Source organism: Leptodactylus fuscus, chromosome 6 (genome assembly GCF_031893055.1).
Source record: "Leptodactylus fuscus isolate aLepFus1 chromosome 6, aLepFus1.hap2, whole genome shotgun sequence".
NCBI lineage: Eukaryota > Metazoa > Chordata > Amphibia > Anura > Leptodactylidae > Leptodactylus > Leptodactylus fuscus.
The window spans coordinates 121,350,986-121,367,059 of record NC_134270.1 but is presented as its reverse complement, the minus strand read 5'-3'; the positions used below and the strand labels follow the sequence as shown (position 1 = coordinate 121,367,059).

General features: G+C 40.8%; 1 protein-coding gene across 2 annotated transcripts in view; it reads left to right on the top strand.

Annotated features, from left to right (window-relative positions):
* Nucleotides 1–1,181: 1,181 nt before the first annotated feature.
* SLC4A1 (solute carrier family 4 member 1 (Diego blood group)) overlaps nt 1,182–16,074 on the top strand; it is a 33,676-nt gene continuing 18,783 nt past the window's right edge. The window contains exons 1-5 of one of the 2 annotated variants that reach the window (XM_075278267.1): nt 1,182–1,286; nt 5,470–5,551; nt 5,863–5,944; nt 7,220–7,271; nt 7,707–7,804. In XM_075278267.1, the coding sequence (XP_075134368.1) occupies nt 5,534–5,551; nt 5,863–5,944; nt 7,220–7,271; nt 7,707–7,804 (250 nt within the window). In that variant the 5' untranslated portion in view covers nt 1,182–1,286; nt 5,470–5,533. The remainder of the gene's footprint in view (nt 1,287–5,469; nt 5,552–5,862; nt 5,945–7,219; nt 7,272–7,706; nt 7,805–16,074) is intronic. The other variant, XM_075278268.1, reaches the window with a different exon arrangement.

Below are 16,074 nucleotides of genomic sequence, written 5' to 3'. Positions count from 1 at the left end.
CCATCCATCTAGTTGCTGGTTGTTCCTCTCACTCCATTTTGCTTGTCAATGTTCTCTCCATTGTTTCCATTTCTCTTCTTGCTGGTTACCACCTTATCTCCATCCATCTTGTTTCTGCTTTCCCAATGGTCTTCATACCTCATCTTGGTTTCCACCTTGTCTCCATTCCTGTTGTTACTAATAGGCCCCAAATCTCCATCTGGTTACTCCCTTGGCACTAAGAAGAATTATTCTGGTTACTTGTGTTTCATGTAACAGACTTGGGCTTGACAAGCAACACTTTTCTCTCCGCATTTTTAGTGCGGAATCCGAAACTAAGCCACACGGACCCCATTATAGTCTAAGGGGTCTGCGGGCTTCCTAAGGTAACCACTTTTTTTTTTAAAGGGGATTAGGTTAGAAACCCAGATGCAGATATGAACCTAGCCTAAGTTTGATTTGACCAAAGGTCCAATCGTTTGAACCTCTTAGTATCATTAACACTGAAAATACTTGTGAAAGTGATCCAGCTCTATTATTTCTATGGAGTGTGCAGAAGGAGGACGTGTGCACAGGTGATCACAGACAATGCCTAGATCTATAATTCATGGGCTGTTTTAGTAGAAAGATCCTAAATGTTGAAGGTTCAGCTCCGTTTCATCACAAGGCCTATGAAGATGGAGTGCAAGTATGTGAAGAAAACAGGGATAAATATTGATCCAGAGGGACAAATTTTAAGGGGTAATAGAGGTTGTTGGAGATGAAATGTATTTCTTCATCTAATTGTATGGTAGTCAGCAAAAACTTCTGAGAAATCAGTTTTGAAGATTGAATTAAACAGACTTTAAGGAACTTAAGGTATGAATTGAAGACATTAAGATAAAAATATACTTAGGACATATCTTATGCCCACATAAAAGCATACTTGGCCAACACTATATATTAACCAGATGATGCAGAACTTGCATTTATGCCCCTTTAAGTTTTCTAGTATTATTGGTCAGTAAAGTCCATAACCGTCCAACTAGATCTCCAGAGCCTCTCAAAATTACATACTTCCCTGAGGGCAAAAAAATTGCCGATAGTGCCTCAAATTTAAGTAGCGGCCATTGGGGAACAGAGCACAGAAGAGGAGGGGCAGAAAGGTGGAGGTTTGAGGGAGCTGTATGTATGTGGAGATAAGGCTCACTTTTGGCCGAGGGAGGAGGCTTAGTGACTTTGGTGACTCAGGGTTTTGGAACAAACAGTTGGTCCCAGGAGAGCAAGACCCGAAGTGGGACAGGAACCTGCAAAGACTGGAGATCCAGGTAGGCTCCATAGGGTGGGGGTATTGGGCCATCAGGAAATATAGGGGTGGAAATGATCGACCACACTATTAGAAAGTCTAAAAATATAATAGATAAAGGTGATGTATTAATATATGATATGGTCGGTGGGGTCAGTTGTAAATATGCACAATGCAGTTAAAGAAACATTAAAATCTACATGTTTCTTGACCAGATCTCCTTAAAAACTGGTCAGACTTTCATTCTATATAGCATATTGTAGGTATATTTCTTGTCAAAAATGTGAGAGAATCCAGTAAGAGTAGAGAAGTGACTAAACTGCAAGGTCTGGGGTAGGATCAAACATTCACAATCTGTGGCATACATTTGTGTCCATGGTTTCTTGTGTATTTTCTTGGTTGTTCTATAACAATCATCTAAAACTTGTTATTAATGGTGTAGATAATTTATAGCATGTCTGATAACTCCAACCATCTGTACAAATTTCCAATGGTGGGATCTGTTCTTCTAGTACAAGACTAATCACTGCTATTAATGGGTTTTCCCACCAGAAGCACTGATGAAATTATAGTTAGGATGGGTCACTGACCAATGGGACCCTCATAATGCTTAGAACTCAGATGTGTGTCAATTTACTGTGTCTGGCGGTCTGCAATACCGCCTCTACATTCTAGGAATTAGAGATGGTCGCAACAGTTGGACCTTAAGAGTCTAATGTTGGGAAACCACTTTAAATAATAGTCTCATTGACATATCATATAATCTGATAAAGACATTTATAATATTTATATATCCATATGTAAGATCTAAGGTAATGTAAATTATTATCCTCCTGCCGCACACGTCACTGAGAAGGTTTGCCGCTCTAATTTAAATGATGCGCCGATCATACATTGGACTCTTCTCTCCACCCAGATAAGCTGACCTTGCTAACTGCACATAGACTCTGCTTAGTGACTTAGTCAGATATAGTGGTGTGCAAAGTCTGGGACCCGGTGATAGCAGCCAAGATCTATGCATATGTAAGATTTTGGCTGGTATAGTGCTGATGGGCTAGAATATTAACAATGACTAGAGAATGAAGAGCATGCAAAAGTTCTCCATTGACTCTTCAACCATACTGGCTGTGAGTCTAAGGGCCCGTTCCCACGGAGTAACGCTGCGCTCATTCTGACTCGTAAACACGTGCCAGAGTGACCACTTCTAAACAAAATCTCATTGACTTCAATGGGTTCTGTTTAACGTGCGTAACACATTGAAATCAATGGGTTAAAATGTGTAATGCGCGCATAAGACGGAACCCATTGAAGTCAATGGGATTCTGTTTTGAAGCGCTCACTCTGACACGTGTCAGAGTGAGCGCAGCGTTACTCCGTGGGAACAGACCCTTAAATGATACCTTGCTGGCGGGCAGCTTTAAAACCTATACATTTGAATGGGTTTTTAAAGGTGACCACCGGTGTCCATATGCAGCCTCTCTGCCTGGAAACCATCTTTTTTTTCCATGTACACAAAGTCATGCATGCAGGACTTTGTGTCCACCCCCCCCCCCCCCCCCCAAAAAAAAAAAAAAAAAAAAAAAAAAAAGTTTCCAGCTGGAGAGGCTGCATATGGACACCGGCGGTCACCGTTAAAAACCCATTCAAATGAATAGGTTTTGAAGCTGACCGCCGGCAAGCCATCCCCTGTCCAGTTTCCCTGGGGTTTAGTAGGGAGACCCTGGGGCGGACAGCGGCGGTAGTGTGAACACCCCTTTACAAATTAGATTCTTGCTTAAAGGGTTATCCTGTGTTCTCATGTACGTAATCATATCAATTTTTGTAGAATTAAAAGTTAAGCATTTTTGCAAATATCAGTAGTCAAAAATTCTGTCAAGTTTTAAAGATTTTCCCTATCTTAGTGGTGACATCTGCTGTCTTGATCAGTTGCCAATGGATATGGCCACGAATGCAGAAACTTTCTGTGGTCTGGGACTTGTCAGGAACCCAGCCATGATTTTCTTATTGTATCTGGGTTATCAGGCAGGGACACTACATGTATGAGAAGATATCCCGGCCACAATAAGGAAATCATGGCTGATTTTTTGACCTTAGAAAGTTCCTGCATTCATGGTCGTATCCACTGGCAACTGATCAAGACAACAAGACTGTGACCACAAGATGTTTAGAGAAAAGCTTGAAAAGTCTGCAAAATGTTGTATTACTTATATTTGCAAATATTATTAACTTTTAATTATCTAGAAATTTATAAATGGTTATGTTCGTGGGCATACCCCTTTAACTCCAAATTAACTTAACAGTTGTGTGAAAGATATTGTAAAAAAAACTATGTTTTTTTTTCCCTGCCAGAAACAGTGCCCCTTGTGCTTGCAGGCCAAGTCAGGTATTACAGCTTAGTCTTATTAAAGCCCCATGAAGGGAGTTGTGGAAAAAGTACCCCTTTCTATAACCCTGTCAGTACTATCATCATCAAGCATAAAATTCTATAGAATTAAGACTGGTTGTTTGGTTTCGCTACCTTAGTCATGTTTCTTATTGCCTTGTGCCTACATTTCTTTGAACTAGGCTTGAATCAAAAATTTAAAAAAACTTTTTTTCTTTATGTCTCATCCTAGATGTGGCTAGGGATTTTGTGCTAATTTTACATGTAATACATTCAATCACTAGGGTCCATATAATGGGTTCAGGAAACTGTACACATTCTATTAGATCTGACCATTTTAGGGTTCTACGGTAATCTAGGTTGGGTTTCGTAGAACCAAGAGTGAGTTTTAGTGTCTCTTTGTGCCCAAAGAGAATTAAGCTTCACATGACAGTGAATATTGGCTATGCAATGTCCATTTTTTTAACAAATGTCACATGGCGGCCTTAAATTCAGTGTCAGTGAATGCGGACTAGTAACACAACAGCTATTTTGCCATTCGATTGTCACGGACCATCAAAATATAGATCATATCCATTTTGTCAGTTTTCACAGATCCCACTATACTATGGAGGATCGTGAAAATGGCTGCCCTTCAGTGGTCTGAATGTAGTCTTGGTCCTCCCTTGTGACAACCAAATAAATCGCCCAAAAGGGTCCATATGAGCTGTTGAGGTGGTTACCTATGACCTCATACCTTGTACCACAGCTAGACATCTTAATTCAGATGATGACTAAAGGGGAAAATTGGATAAGGCAATGCTAGTGTTGACGTGAGAGTTGGGTGTGGCGGGGATTCCTTCTCCATCCATATCTTTAGTGCCACGTAGTAGGGAGTTCCCCATTACTAGAATGTCTTATCAGCTATAACAGAGAAGGGTCTTGAGAATCCAGTGCTGAATATGAAGCAAACATTTATGAAAAAAAACATAAGTGTCGCATGAGAAAATATTCATGACATCAGGAATCCCTTAGAATATAGGGCCAAGATGAACCAAGGCAGAAATAACAGGAACTAAATGTATGCAAGTTCTAAAACTTCTACATAGAATTTACTTACAGATTATTACTATTATCTGTTATATTTTACATCCAAAAATTTTTCTTATACTGAAAATAAGTCATAGGCTGTTTAATGCTTCAGAGCTACATTCATAATTCTGCAGCATCCATCACGGATATCTCTCTACACCTCTTGTTATATGAACGTCTGTCTAAAGTTTGTTCTATATCAGGAGTAGGCAACCTTCGGCACTCCAACTGTTGTAAGACTACAACTCCCAGCAGGCATACTTGCTCTACTGTTCTTGGGACGCCTATGAAAGTGAATGGAGCATGTTGGGAGTTGTAGTTTCACAGCACCTGGAGTGCTGAAGGTTGCTGATTTATGTTCTATACAGTTATACATTTTGGAAAGCACTCACTTTACACCAGACTACTTAGCCTTACTCTAAAACAGGGTTCAAAGATAGAAATACCCTTTAGCCCAGAAAAAAATTGTGGTGTATTACAGTGCATTAGTATCAGCCACAGGTGTGAATGGCGCCCATCCATATCCCAAAGGATATTTCAGAGAAGAGCAAGAACAGAGACAGAGACACCATAGTCAAGCTGCACTAAGAACTAAGTCTGATAGATAAACATATAGTCAAAAATAATCATTACTGGGTGGTAAATCCTATTTGATAAAGCTAAAGCTATTATTTTGAGTAAAGGTTAATTAAGGGTTCAGGAAAACATATCGGGCTTATAGCTTGTTATTACTATTGCCCTTTCTGTCCAGGTCTCAGTCCTTGTGTTATGGTCACCAGTCCCTGGAGCAGGCAGGGAATTAACCATTGGACAACATGACATCTAAAGGAGAGGTAAGATCAATATAATGTAATGATACACACCAAAAAATACATACAGGCACCAGAGAAGTATATCTATAAAGGGGGACCAAAGGACCCACCGATTTCAAGCCACCCCTTTGTGCACCACGACAGCCTTATCTTATACCCTACATTGACCAATGAGTGGTCTACTGAATTCAGCCTCAGAACATTTCACATTGACACAGTAACCATTTATCTTTCCATACCTAACCCAACCCAAGGCTCTGGCCTGTAATACAGGGGATATTCTAAAAAGGAATTATTTGGTTAACACTTTTTATTCTGCCATTTTCTTAAAGTTCAACTATGATAAAGACTTGGAAGAAGCCCTGGATACTACAGGCTTTGAGGATCTAGAGGAAACCATAGGTAGCGGTGACCGTAAGTAGCAAGTCCACATAGAATAACATACAGACAAAATAGAAATTAAACGTCTGGGCTTTAAGAGAACTAAAAGTTATTGCACAGCATTGGCTGCCAATTATTATTATTTTTTATCTAAATAGGTTCTGTACCAATTCATTTCTTTATATATCTTTACAGTGTTTGGAGCTCTGATTTTTTTTTCTAATAAAATTCTGACTGTTTGCTGTTACCACTGGGGAAGGGGGGAAGGGAAGGGCGATTACCGGTAACGGTTTAATTTTGCATTCTATTGTATTAACTTATGCAGTAGGCTCTTAGGCTCCCCCTAGTGCTGACTACTGGTAACTAGAATTTAAAAATAAATACACCCCTGACTTTAGCTCAAAAAATGCAGCAAAATCTGCAACAAAGGAAGCAGCTTTTCTGCAAAGTGCAACTTCAGAGTGAGAATATGCCAGAAATCTCTAAGGGAGGAAGACCTTTTCAAATATTGAAGTTGCATGTAAGTCGTAAGGGTTACAACAAAATTTAGGCTTGATTCACATCTACGTATGGGTTTCCATTTGGGGGGGGGGGGGGGGGGGGTTGCATGTAGTGTTTGGTAATGCAGATCAGCCCCACTCTGCAATACCAAATACAACCTGTGTGTGCCTGTGCAAAGGGGGTGTTTTGAGATGGTAAGCAAAATTCATAATTTCGTAATAGCAACAAAATTTTCTTTATACTTTGCTGCAAGATAAACTGAACAGTTAGGGTATGTTCACACAGTGGTAAATGAAGAGGAAATTCCTCTTCATTTTCCGCCGCCGGCATTTTCACATTGGTTAGCCGCGACGGGATGCCGATGTAGTGCCTCAGCATTCTGTTGCGGCATCCCACTCCTGATTAGGCCTGGATGAATGAGCCTAATCAGGAGGAGTCTCGAGCCGCGGAATCTGCCACAAGATTGAGAAGGACGCTTCTTTTTTCCGCATCCTGCTGTGATGTCTGCCTCCCATTGAAAACAATGGGAGATGAATTCCAGGAGGAATCTGCCCTGGATTTGGGAGTAAAATCTGCCCCCAAATCCGCAGAAAATTCCTCCGTGTGAACACAGCCTATTAAGTTTTCTGAAATGCGGGTTTTACATCATATGACTATATAGTCATTGTTAGTGGAGATAGACTCAGGTACCACCCTGACAGTTAGCTCTCCTACCTGGATTCGTATACTTGAGTGTTGCCCAGACACATTTCTGTCACTGGTTCTCAGGATCAGGACTTAATATAGTATAGTCTTTGCTTTATGTAGGACAAAGGCATGAAATGGAGAAGAGGATGTCAAAACTTTACAAATATCTTAGGTGAGTTGGCACGTCATTGTAAAAATAGTAATACAAAAACATCCATCCAGTTGGTGGCCTTGGAAACTAAAACAGGAAAGTCTAATCTACAATAGTTACTAGGGCCCCCTCGCCTGGACTTCATGTTTGTCTACCAAGATTGCCACATAATCCTCCCTTTTTCCCAAAAAAATTATCACTGACAGAATTTCATAACGCTCTTCGTATGTTTGACCTAACCGGTCATCCATAGTCACCACAACCAGTGGAAATACAATACTTCTTAGTACCCCGTTTTTCTTAACCCTATTGCAGGCATAATTTTTAGACTTTGTAGAGAGTATTACTAGTTACATTAAATATTGTATAATTCCCATAAAATAGATGGGTGTGGGGGGGAAGCCAAATACGAGATATTACAATCTCCCGCTCTCCTTCTGCGAGTCTGTTTTTCAGACAGTCGACAGATTGGAGGATCCGTGGATCATATGATCTGGAAAGGAGGAGGCAGATGGAAGACAGAGGGAAGGGAGGAAGATACCATGGGAGAAGAAGTAGGTGGCTTCCATCATTTGGTTCTATATCCGCAGTGCAGGTTAAAGGGGTTTCTCGCAAATATAAGCATATTTAAATTCATAGGCAATTAAAAGTTAAAGGGGTTGCGCCATTGTAGATGTCGTCCTTTGGATAAGGGATAAGTGTCCAATCATTGGGTTCCCCACTGATCAAAAGGAAAGTCTCCCTAAGGCCTCCCTGTGATTGGAGCACCAGTGCACTTCCAAGACAGGAGCCCTATTCACTTCTATGGGGCTGTGAGCAGTTAATGGAGCATTGGTGGCTTTACAGGGACATGTGGTTCCCTGTCTTCCCGAACATTGTCGAGTCAGTGATTCCACACTTATTCCCTATTCTGTAAATAAAGTAAATACAAATTTTGCAGCCTTCGCTAAGGCCCCACGTTGCCTGATCGCATTGCAGTTCTTTCCGCAGCACTTTTAAGAGAAAGTTCACGGAGTTTTCCTCTGCGGACTTTCTCTTAACATTATATCTACGGGAAAGCCGCTGGCGTTTCCGTAGATATAATTGACATGCTGCGATTTGCAAAGCCGCAACGGCTTGCAAATCGCAGCGTGTTCACGCTGCGATTTCTTCCGCAAAGTGGGGATGGGATTCGTATGAATCCCATCGACTTTGCCTGCACAGTACAACGCCACGATTTTTCCCGCAGTGTCTCCGCTGCGGGCAAATCGCGGCATTTACGTCCCGTGGGGCCTCGGTCTTATAAAGATTTTCGCTAACCATCTTGGTGATGAAAGTCTGTGGTCCTGGTCAGTTGGTAATGGATATGACTATGGATTCCTTATTGTCAACAGATTTTCAGGCAGGGACAAAGCTCATCTGTGGGAAAAGAAACCTTGTGACAATAAGGAAATCATGGCAAATGCCAGACCACAAAAAGTTCCTGAATTCATGGTTGTATCCATTGTCACCACACAGGATTAGAAAGGGAAATTAAAAAAAATCTTTAAAATTATACAAAATTCTTAATTATATTTGAAAAATGTTTAACTTTTAATGGTCTACAAAAGTAAAATGGTTATGTTTATGGTAAAAAAAAAACAACCCTCTTTACGTCTCTCCCGAGCCTCAGCTTCCTTTGCATTATATTAGTAGATGGTGTTTGTTATAGGTTCATAGTTAAATTGTAAATGCCACCACATTAAACAGTGTTGCCCCAACAAGCTTTGAGCTATAATCCTATTAAAATAGGAACTCAATGTTAGAAGTTACAGGTACCTGAGCCCATGCCATTACTATTGCAGGTATAACGTTACATTATCAAGATATAGCAATAAATTAGTTTAGATGAACTAGTCAGGTGGACCCAAAAATCACAGCAAAATGCCAAATACATGACCTGGCATTACATGGTTGCTCTTTATCTAGGTGGATTACCTAAAAACTGGCCAAAAACCCAATGCCAATATATAGGCTCAGTAAACTTTACCAGAACCCAGACTGGCGTAGATTTCCATACTGGCATTCATGAGTGAGCCTGAAATATTAAGAGACCTGACATTTATGCACAGGTTATGCTGGATGGCGTAGAAACTACCAGTCTTAAGGCTAAGACCCCACGTGGCATCCAACAGCAAAAAAGTGCTGCAGGAAAAACTGCGGCAACAACGCATCGCGGTTCCTCCTGCAGCGCTTTAGACAAAGTTTTCAGAGGTTTCTTCTGCGATCTTTGTGTTTCAATTATACCTATAGGGAAACTGCCAGCATTTCTTTAAGTACAATTGACATGCTGCGATTTCCTACACCGCGCCGATTTTGGAAATCGCTACATGTCCACACTGCAGTTTTTACTGCAAAGTGGGCGAGGGATTTACTAGAATCCCATCTACTTTGCTCTGACTGAAAAACACCGCATTTCTTTCCATTTACACCATGTGGGGCCCCAGCCTAATACGTTCGCCCCATAGTTTTTACGCAGATTCCATATAGATCGGCTGAATAAAAGCTTATATATATAGTAGAATAGATGGTTATACGATACAAGAATAAATACATTATAAGAATAGTTCATATCTATCCCTTAAAGGATGAATGGCAGCACAAACATTCCCTCTGGCCCTGGTTATCAGATCTATGAATAGTATATAAATACACCACATCAAGCGTGCTTTCCTTCTTATATACTGTATGTGTATACACAAAGCCTGTTTATACAGAGGACATACACTACAGTCCAATGATTTTACAAGCTGTCTTCAGGTAACAGGACAGGTAATGGATGGCCAGGGCAAAGCTCAGGTGAATCATTTACACTAGCATTCGGCTTTCCATTCTTCGGGTCCGCTTGGGAACCCAAAAAACGGAAAGCTAGTCCGATTATCCAAGCTTCTCCCAACCCTATTATATCAGCAGCTCTATAAGGTAATCCATATGTATGCAGGCAGCGATAGGTGCAGGCATTAGGTTTGCTCCACACAATTGGGATGTCGTATGTACATCTGTTATGTTGCAGCTAATGTAGGAGGTGGAGCAGGCAAATGTATTCAATGCATATCATCCCCTGTTATTGCAAGGGTTAAAGGTCCTTTGACTGCCTATTTTAGCCTTCTGCCTTTTCATTATTATCTACCGGGTTCTACAGTAATAATAATAGTAATAGTGCAGTAATAATGTGACTTGCGAAGCATGCAGATTGTAATGGGGTAGACTGAATACTCTGTATGTATCTATGAGCAGTGCAAGCTTAACATGTATTACCTAGATTCAAACTGGATTCCTAAGGTGTATTTGTATTTAGGTTTTGAGGTGCAATTTTTGAAGTATAGAGATGCTCTTTTTCCACTTCACTCCTGGTTTTGGCTTCAAAAACCTGAATGTGAAAACACGCCCTTAACCGTCATTGGCTCCATCGTCAAAAATGGCCAAGTGACAACCATTATACGGACATTTTTTAAGAATACATTGATTATAACGGGGATATTCGCACAGCTGCATTTTAATAGTCCATTTTAATGGAACTTCAAAAACTAGAACATCCCATATTCGTTCATTTTCATGGATCCTAAATAGACAAGTCTATGAGGGATCTGTGAAAACAGTTGCCCAACAGATACCAAATTTTCATGAAAAAACAAAAACTGTTTCATCCATTTTTATCCACAATCGAATGTGGCTTTATAGCCATAACATACATGAGTTCAGTTTTGCCAGATGTATTCAACATAAGAAAATAACACATATCCCTATTCATTTCTTGAAGTGAGCCAGGACATGAAATGGACCTGTTCTAAAATTTGGCTCTGGGCTTTTGAACCCCTATATGGGGCTGACAGAAATAACATGTCGGTGATCTAGTCATTAAAGAAAATGGCTATCACACGGGCAAAGTCCACAGTTGTTTGCATGGAGCCTAAATTATCAGAGGCTCCAGGTGGGTAATTACAGGGTCTACTGAGATTTTAGCCACACCTAAGCCCTGGAGCCAGAGGGTCCCAAGATTTCCTCCTGACCAATAAGAGGAGACCAATACTGTGAAAGACACCTGAAGCTTGGAGGCCTGGTTACAGATTTTGCAGTGGGGTCCAAGAGTTTCAAGTTGTTACAAGCACCAATGTAGTCTCCATTGTCGTGCTGCACCCCACTGTGCCATTCCAACATTCAGAAGGGTTGCAAATAGAGAAAAAAAAAAGCATCACATACCTTAGAAATTAGTATCTATATGATCCCTGAGTATTCAACTCAACTAGACCTACAGAGAATCTTCTGGCTGAAACGCTGTCTGGTTCCATGCATAGCGATGGGTGGAGTGAAGGTTTGTAGTCCTTGGTGTCCTTAATTAATGCAGTTTATTAAAGATGCAAAATTGTGGGGCATGTTCACATGTTCAGGTTTTTAATTCAGTTTTTGAAAGCAAACTCGGGAGTGGTGTTTAAAAAAAAAAAAAAAAAAAAAAAAAAAAAAGTAGCATCTGTCCTTTATTTTTCTCCTTTTGTACCTGATTTTGGCATTAACTGCAATATAAAGCCCAAAATAGAACCTGCATGTGTGAACACAAGCTATTGCTTTCTCTTACACATTGAAATGTTTCCTTTGAGGCGCATCAAATAACTACATCAAAAATTGCATCTAACCCATATTCCAAAGACATACTGATAGGGAAAAATGTACATTGTGAGTTATATGTGGGGCTCACAATCTACATTTAAAAAACAAAACAAAAAAAGCCTTCATCTAACAATGGCATGCAGATTTACCTTGATTTTGCAATGCTATATATTTTACAGGTGGAACACTTCTGTTTTCTTGGAAAAATCATGCGGGCAATATCACAAAACCGTTGCAGCCTTAACAGCAATATCTGAACACACCCTAAGGCCTATGCCCCACATTGCGGAAATGTAGCTTCTTTTTGTTACAGATTTTTCTGTGTTTAAGCCAAGGCCAGGAGTGGATTGAGTAGAAGGCAGAAGTATAAGAGCTTTCTATATATTTCCCAGGTCTTTTGTAGCCATTCTTGGCTTTGGGTCAGAAAACGCAGCAAAATCTGCAACAAAAAAAAAGCTGCAACGTGGGGCCTAAGGCTAAGGTCTCATGCAGCAAATAGCTGACAAATAAAAAAAAAAAAAAAAAAAAAAAAAAACTGTGGAAATGGTTTTTCGCAGAAAGTCCACAGAATTTTCCACCGTTTCTGTAGGTATAACTGACCTGCTGTGATTTGTAGGAACCACAAATGTTTTTGAAATTGCAGCATTTCCACTGCACTTTTTTTTTTTTTTTTTTTTTTTTTTCTTCCTGCAATGTGTGGGGAATAGCCAGAATCCCATTTACTTTAAGTAATGCAAAATGCAATGTCTTTCAACACCACTTGCTTGCAAAGTTGGAACCCGGTCTTATGTATCACTAACCTTTGCCTGCACTTCGTCTGTGGGTTGTTGGCGTCGATGATCCACCTATATTCAGCAAATTGCTGCAGTTGATGGTTTGCCTGCACCGCCATTTCGGCAGCTCTTAAGCTGTCCTGCTGCTGAACTTGTTCCTCATACCATGCCTGTGATTGTTTCGGCAGCTCAATGGGACACCATATAATGAGCGTATTGTTGGCGTTGATGATCTGCCTACTCCGGTGTTTTGGCAGCTCTCATGCTGTCCTGCTGCTGACCTCATTCCTCGTGCTGTGCCCGTGATAATTCTGGCAGCTCGCTGGGACGCCATATAATGAGCGTGTTATTGGTATCAATGATATGCCTGCTTTGGCGTTTTGGCAGCTATTAAGATGGCCTACTGCTGAACTCATTCCTTGCGTGGTGCCCGTGATTGTTCCAGCATCTCAGCAACTCACTGGGAAGCCATGTAATGAGTGGGTTGTTGGCGTCGATGATCCCCCTGAGCTCCACTTGAGGAGAACTGTGTGACTTCTGGCTTCCTTCATAGCTCTCATTGTTTAAGAATTTTGCAACATACTAGATTTTCTTTTTCCCGCCATGTTTAAAAGTAGCAAACTACCAATTTGTATTAAAGGTGTTTTCCCATCCAGTGTTTCAGCACTGCCTGGAGCAGATCAGATAATATGCATATTCACAATCCACTGAGGGTTAGCGAGTGTTACATAGAGAGATAACAGACCTGACTGTATCAGAACCCGAGTTAAGCCGCTGCAAGAGCAGCATAATATAGTATGTGAACATAAATTTATAAGTCATGAAGCCATGTTTAGTGGGATAAAAAGTAGCCTATGTGTTACTCAAGGTTACAAACTATCTATGTGCCAAATTTCATCCAAATCCATTCAGCCGTTTTTGCATGATTGAAGAGCAAACATCCTTTATAATATTAGTAGGATACACCACTACCATAGACATATCATTATGATAGAAACCATGATAGCACTTAAAGAGGACCTATCACCACCTGGGGCACATGCGGTTTTATATACCACTAGAAAGCCGACAGTGTGTTGAATTTAGCACACTGTCGGCTTTCACGATCTGTGCCCCCGATGAAGAGCTATCAGTGCCGGTACAGTAGCTCTTCACCGTCTGAAGGGCGTTTGATAGTCTGTCAGGAACGCCTTCCCTCACAGCAGCGCCTATTGCGCTGTACTTAGAGAGCGGTGAGGCCCCTCCCTCTGCTTACAGTACTTGACCATAGACTAGTACGGGGGGCATTCCTCCCCGCTCCCACAGCACAGTGCTATAGGCGCTGCTGTGAGGTTGGGCGTTCCTGACTGTCAGAAACGCCCTTCTGACGATGAAGAGCTTCGGTACTGACACTTATAGCTCTTCACTGGGGGCACAGATCGTGAAAGCCGACAGTGCACTGAATTCAGCGCACTGTCGGCTTTCTAGCGGTATATAAAACCGCATGTGACCCAAATGATGAAAGGTCCTCTTTAAGGGTTAACAACCAACGAAAGTCTACTTGGCAATTTATACATGTGTGCATGCCCCCAAAATATTGCCCAATATTGAATATTTCTGCTATCACAGGTAGCGATCCGCATGTAGTATTTGACTATGGAGCCCACTGTGGTCTGGTGCAGTATTTTGCAATAGCTACAAGGTTCTTCCAACTTTATTTTCCCCCATAGACTATATGAATGTTGTGGTAGTCCCAAGATTGTACATTGTCATTTTTGGGTGTTCCCCATAATGCTCTTGTCATAAGTTAATACTACATTAACCAAGTATTACGATTTTCCATTGACCCACAGTGTAATTTTACAGTTCAATATTTTATATTCCCAATGTCATGTTGTAGAGGTAACAGAATAGAAGAAACAGTGCCACTCATGTCCATTGGTTGTGTCTGGTATTGCAGAGCAGTATCCTACAAGTGCCTGATATGCAAAGCCATAAGGCAATGATTTAGTGCACTAAATTTATTTGCAGAGCTATGTAAAACCTCTCATGATGTGTGATGGATTGGTGGATCAGCAGTGCCAAATGACAAACTCCGCACTCCTACATCTGCGATATATAGCACTGCTCTATCTATCTATCTATCTATCTATCTATCTATCCTAAAGGAGGCTCAAGATTTAACTTATCAGTCAAGTAGGGCTTTGTATGAAGGGTGAAAGAGTGAAACTCATCCACTTTACCTTAAGTGTTTACAGTCAGCAGAGGTGAATTGCTGGGTAATTTAGTGTAAATACAGGCGGGATGAGTGGCAGCATAACCTGGTTATTGGAACAACTCAGAGATATCTACCGATTGGTCAGGACTTTGCAGAAGAATGGGTGTCCCCAAATAAAAGATGCAAAGTGTCACCCTGTCTTCTTCGTCGCATCTCCTCTGAAGATGCTGGACAGGTGAGATGAGGGGATTCGTTTCTTTCTCTAGAGCGAGCTATTTATCTATCATCTATATATCTATATATCGATCTCATTGAATCCTTGTAGGATGAGTTGACTAAATTTTAGATTTACCAGACAAAACCAAAGCAATTTTTTTTCTTTCCAGAAGTCTAGATTGACCTATTGAATACCTTGTAAAATCTGCCCATAAATTCCAGTGCCATCTGGTTTAAGTCTTGAAGCCCCGTGGATAATATTTTCCAGAGTACCGTCCACCTTTTTGTTCTTCAGTTTTTTTACTGCCATCTTCAAGATTATATAATTCCATCCACCTTGTTCATGTTTGTCCTCACTGTGACTGTAGATGAGATAAATATTATCTAATCTCAATGGTTTTCTACATTACTAGTTATTGGTCAACCCCAACCACTTTAAGAAGTTAGAGCAGTTTCCATTTTTTTTCTCCATCATGGTAAAATACAAAGTTATAGTAGTCAATGGAGACAATGTTTTATAAAGGGACCCCATTCTAGTGACTGGTTGGGGCCCCACCATTTGGATCCCCACAATCATCCATCCATCCATCGATTGGGTAATAAATGCCATCAATGGCGAAATTCCAGCTTAGCATTTTTAGGCATACCTACAGAACGCCTCTGGGACCCTCACCTGTCAGGAGAACAGAGGTCTCTTAATGCCTATTTTCCAAGCGGAGACAATAGTGCCGCCACATAAAGGCACTGTGGAGAGTAGTTAGCTACGGTTGGTTTATGCCAAGCATTTCAGGAGACCCCAATAGCTGAGGATCCTAGTTGTTCTCTCCTTTTCTTTTACATGAAGGTCACTTTGATGATTAACAAACCAACCAGTCCTCAACCTATGAGACTTCTTCTCCCAGCACGCTGTTACCTTTTTATCCTTACAATGTAACATTTGCTTAAAAGAATCTTCTGTCCATGTTGGATTCTGAATTTTGCTTTAGTTTGTGGTCAAATGTTGAAGAAATTGTGA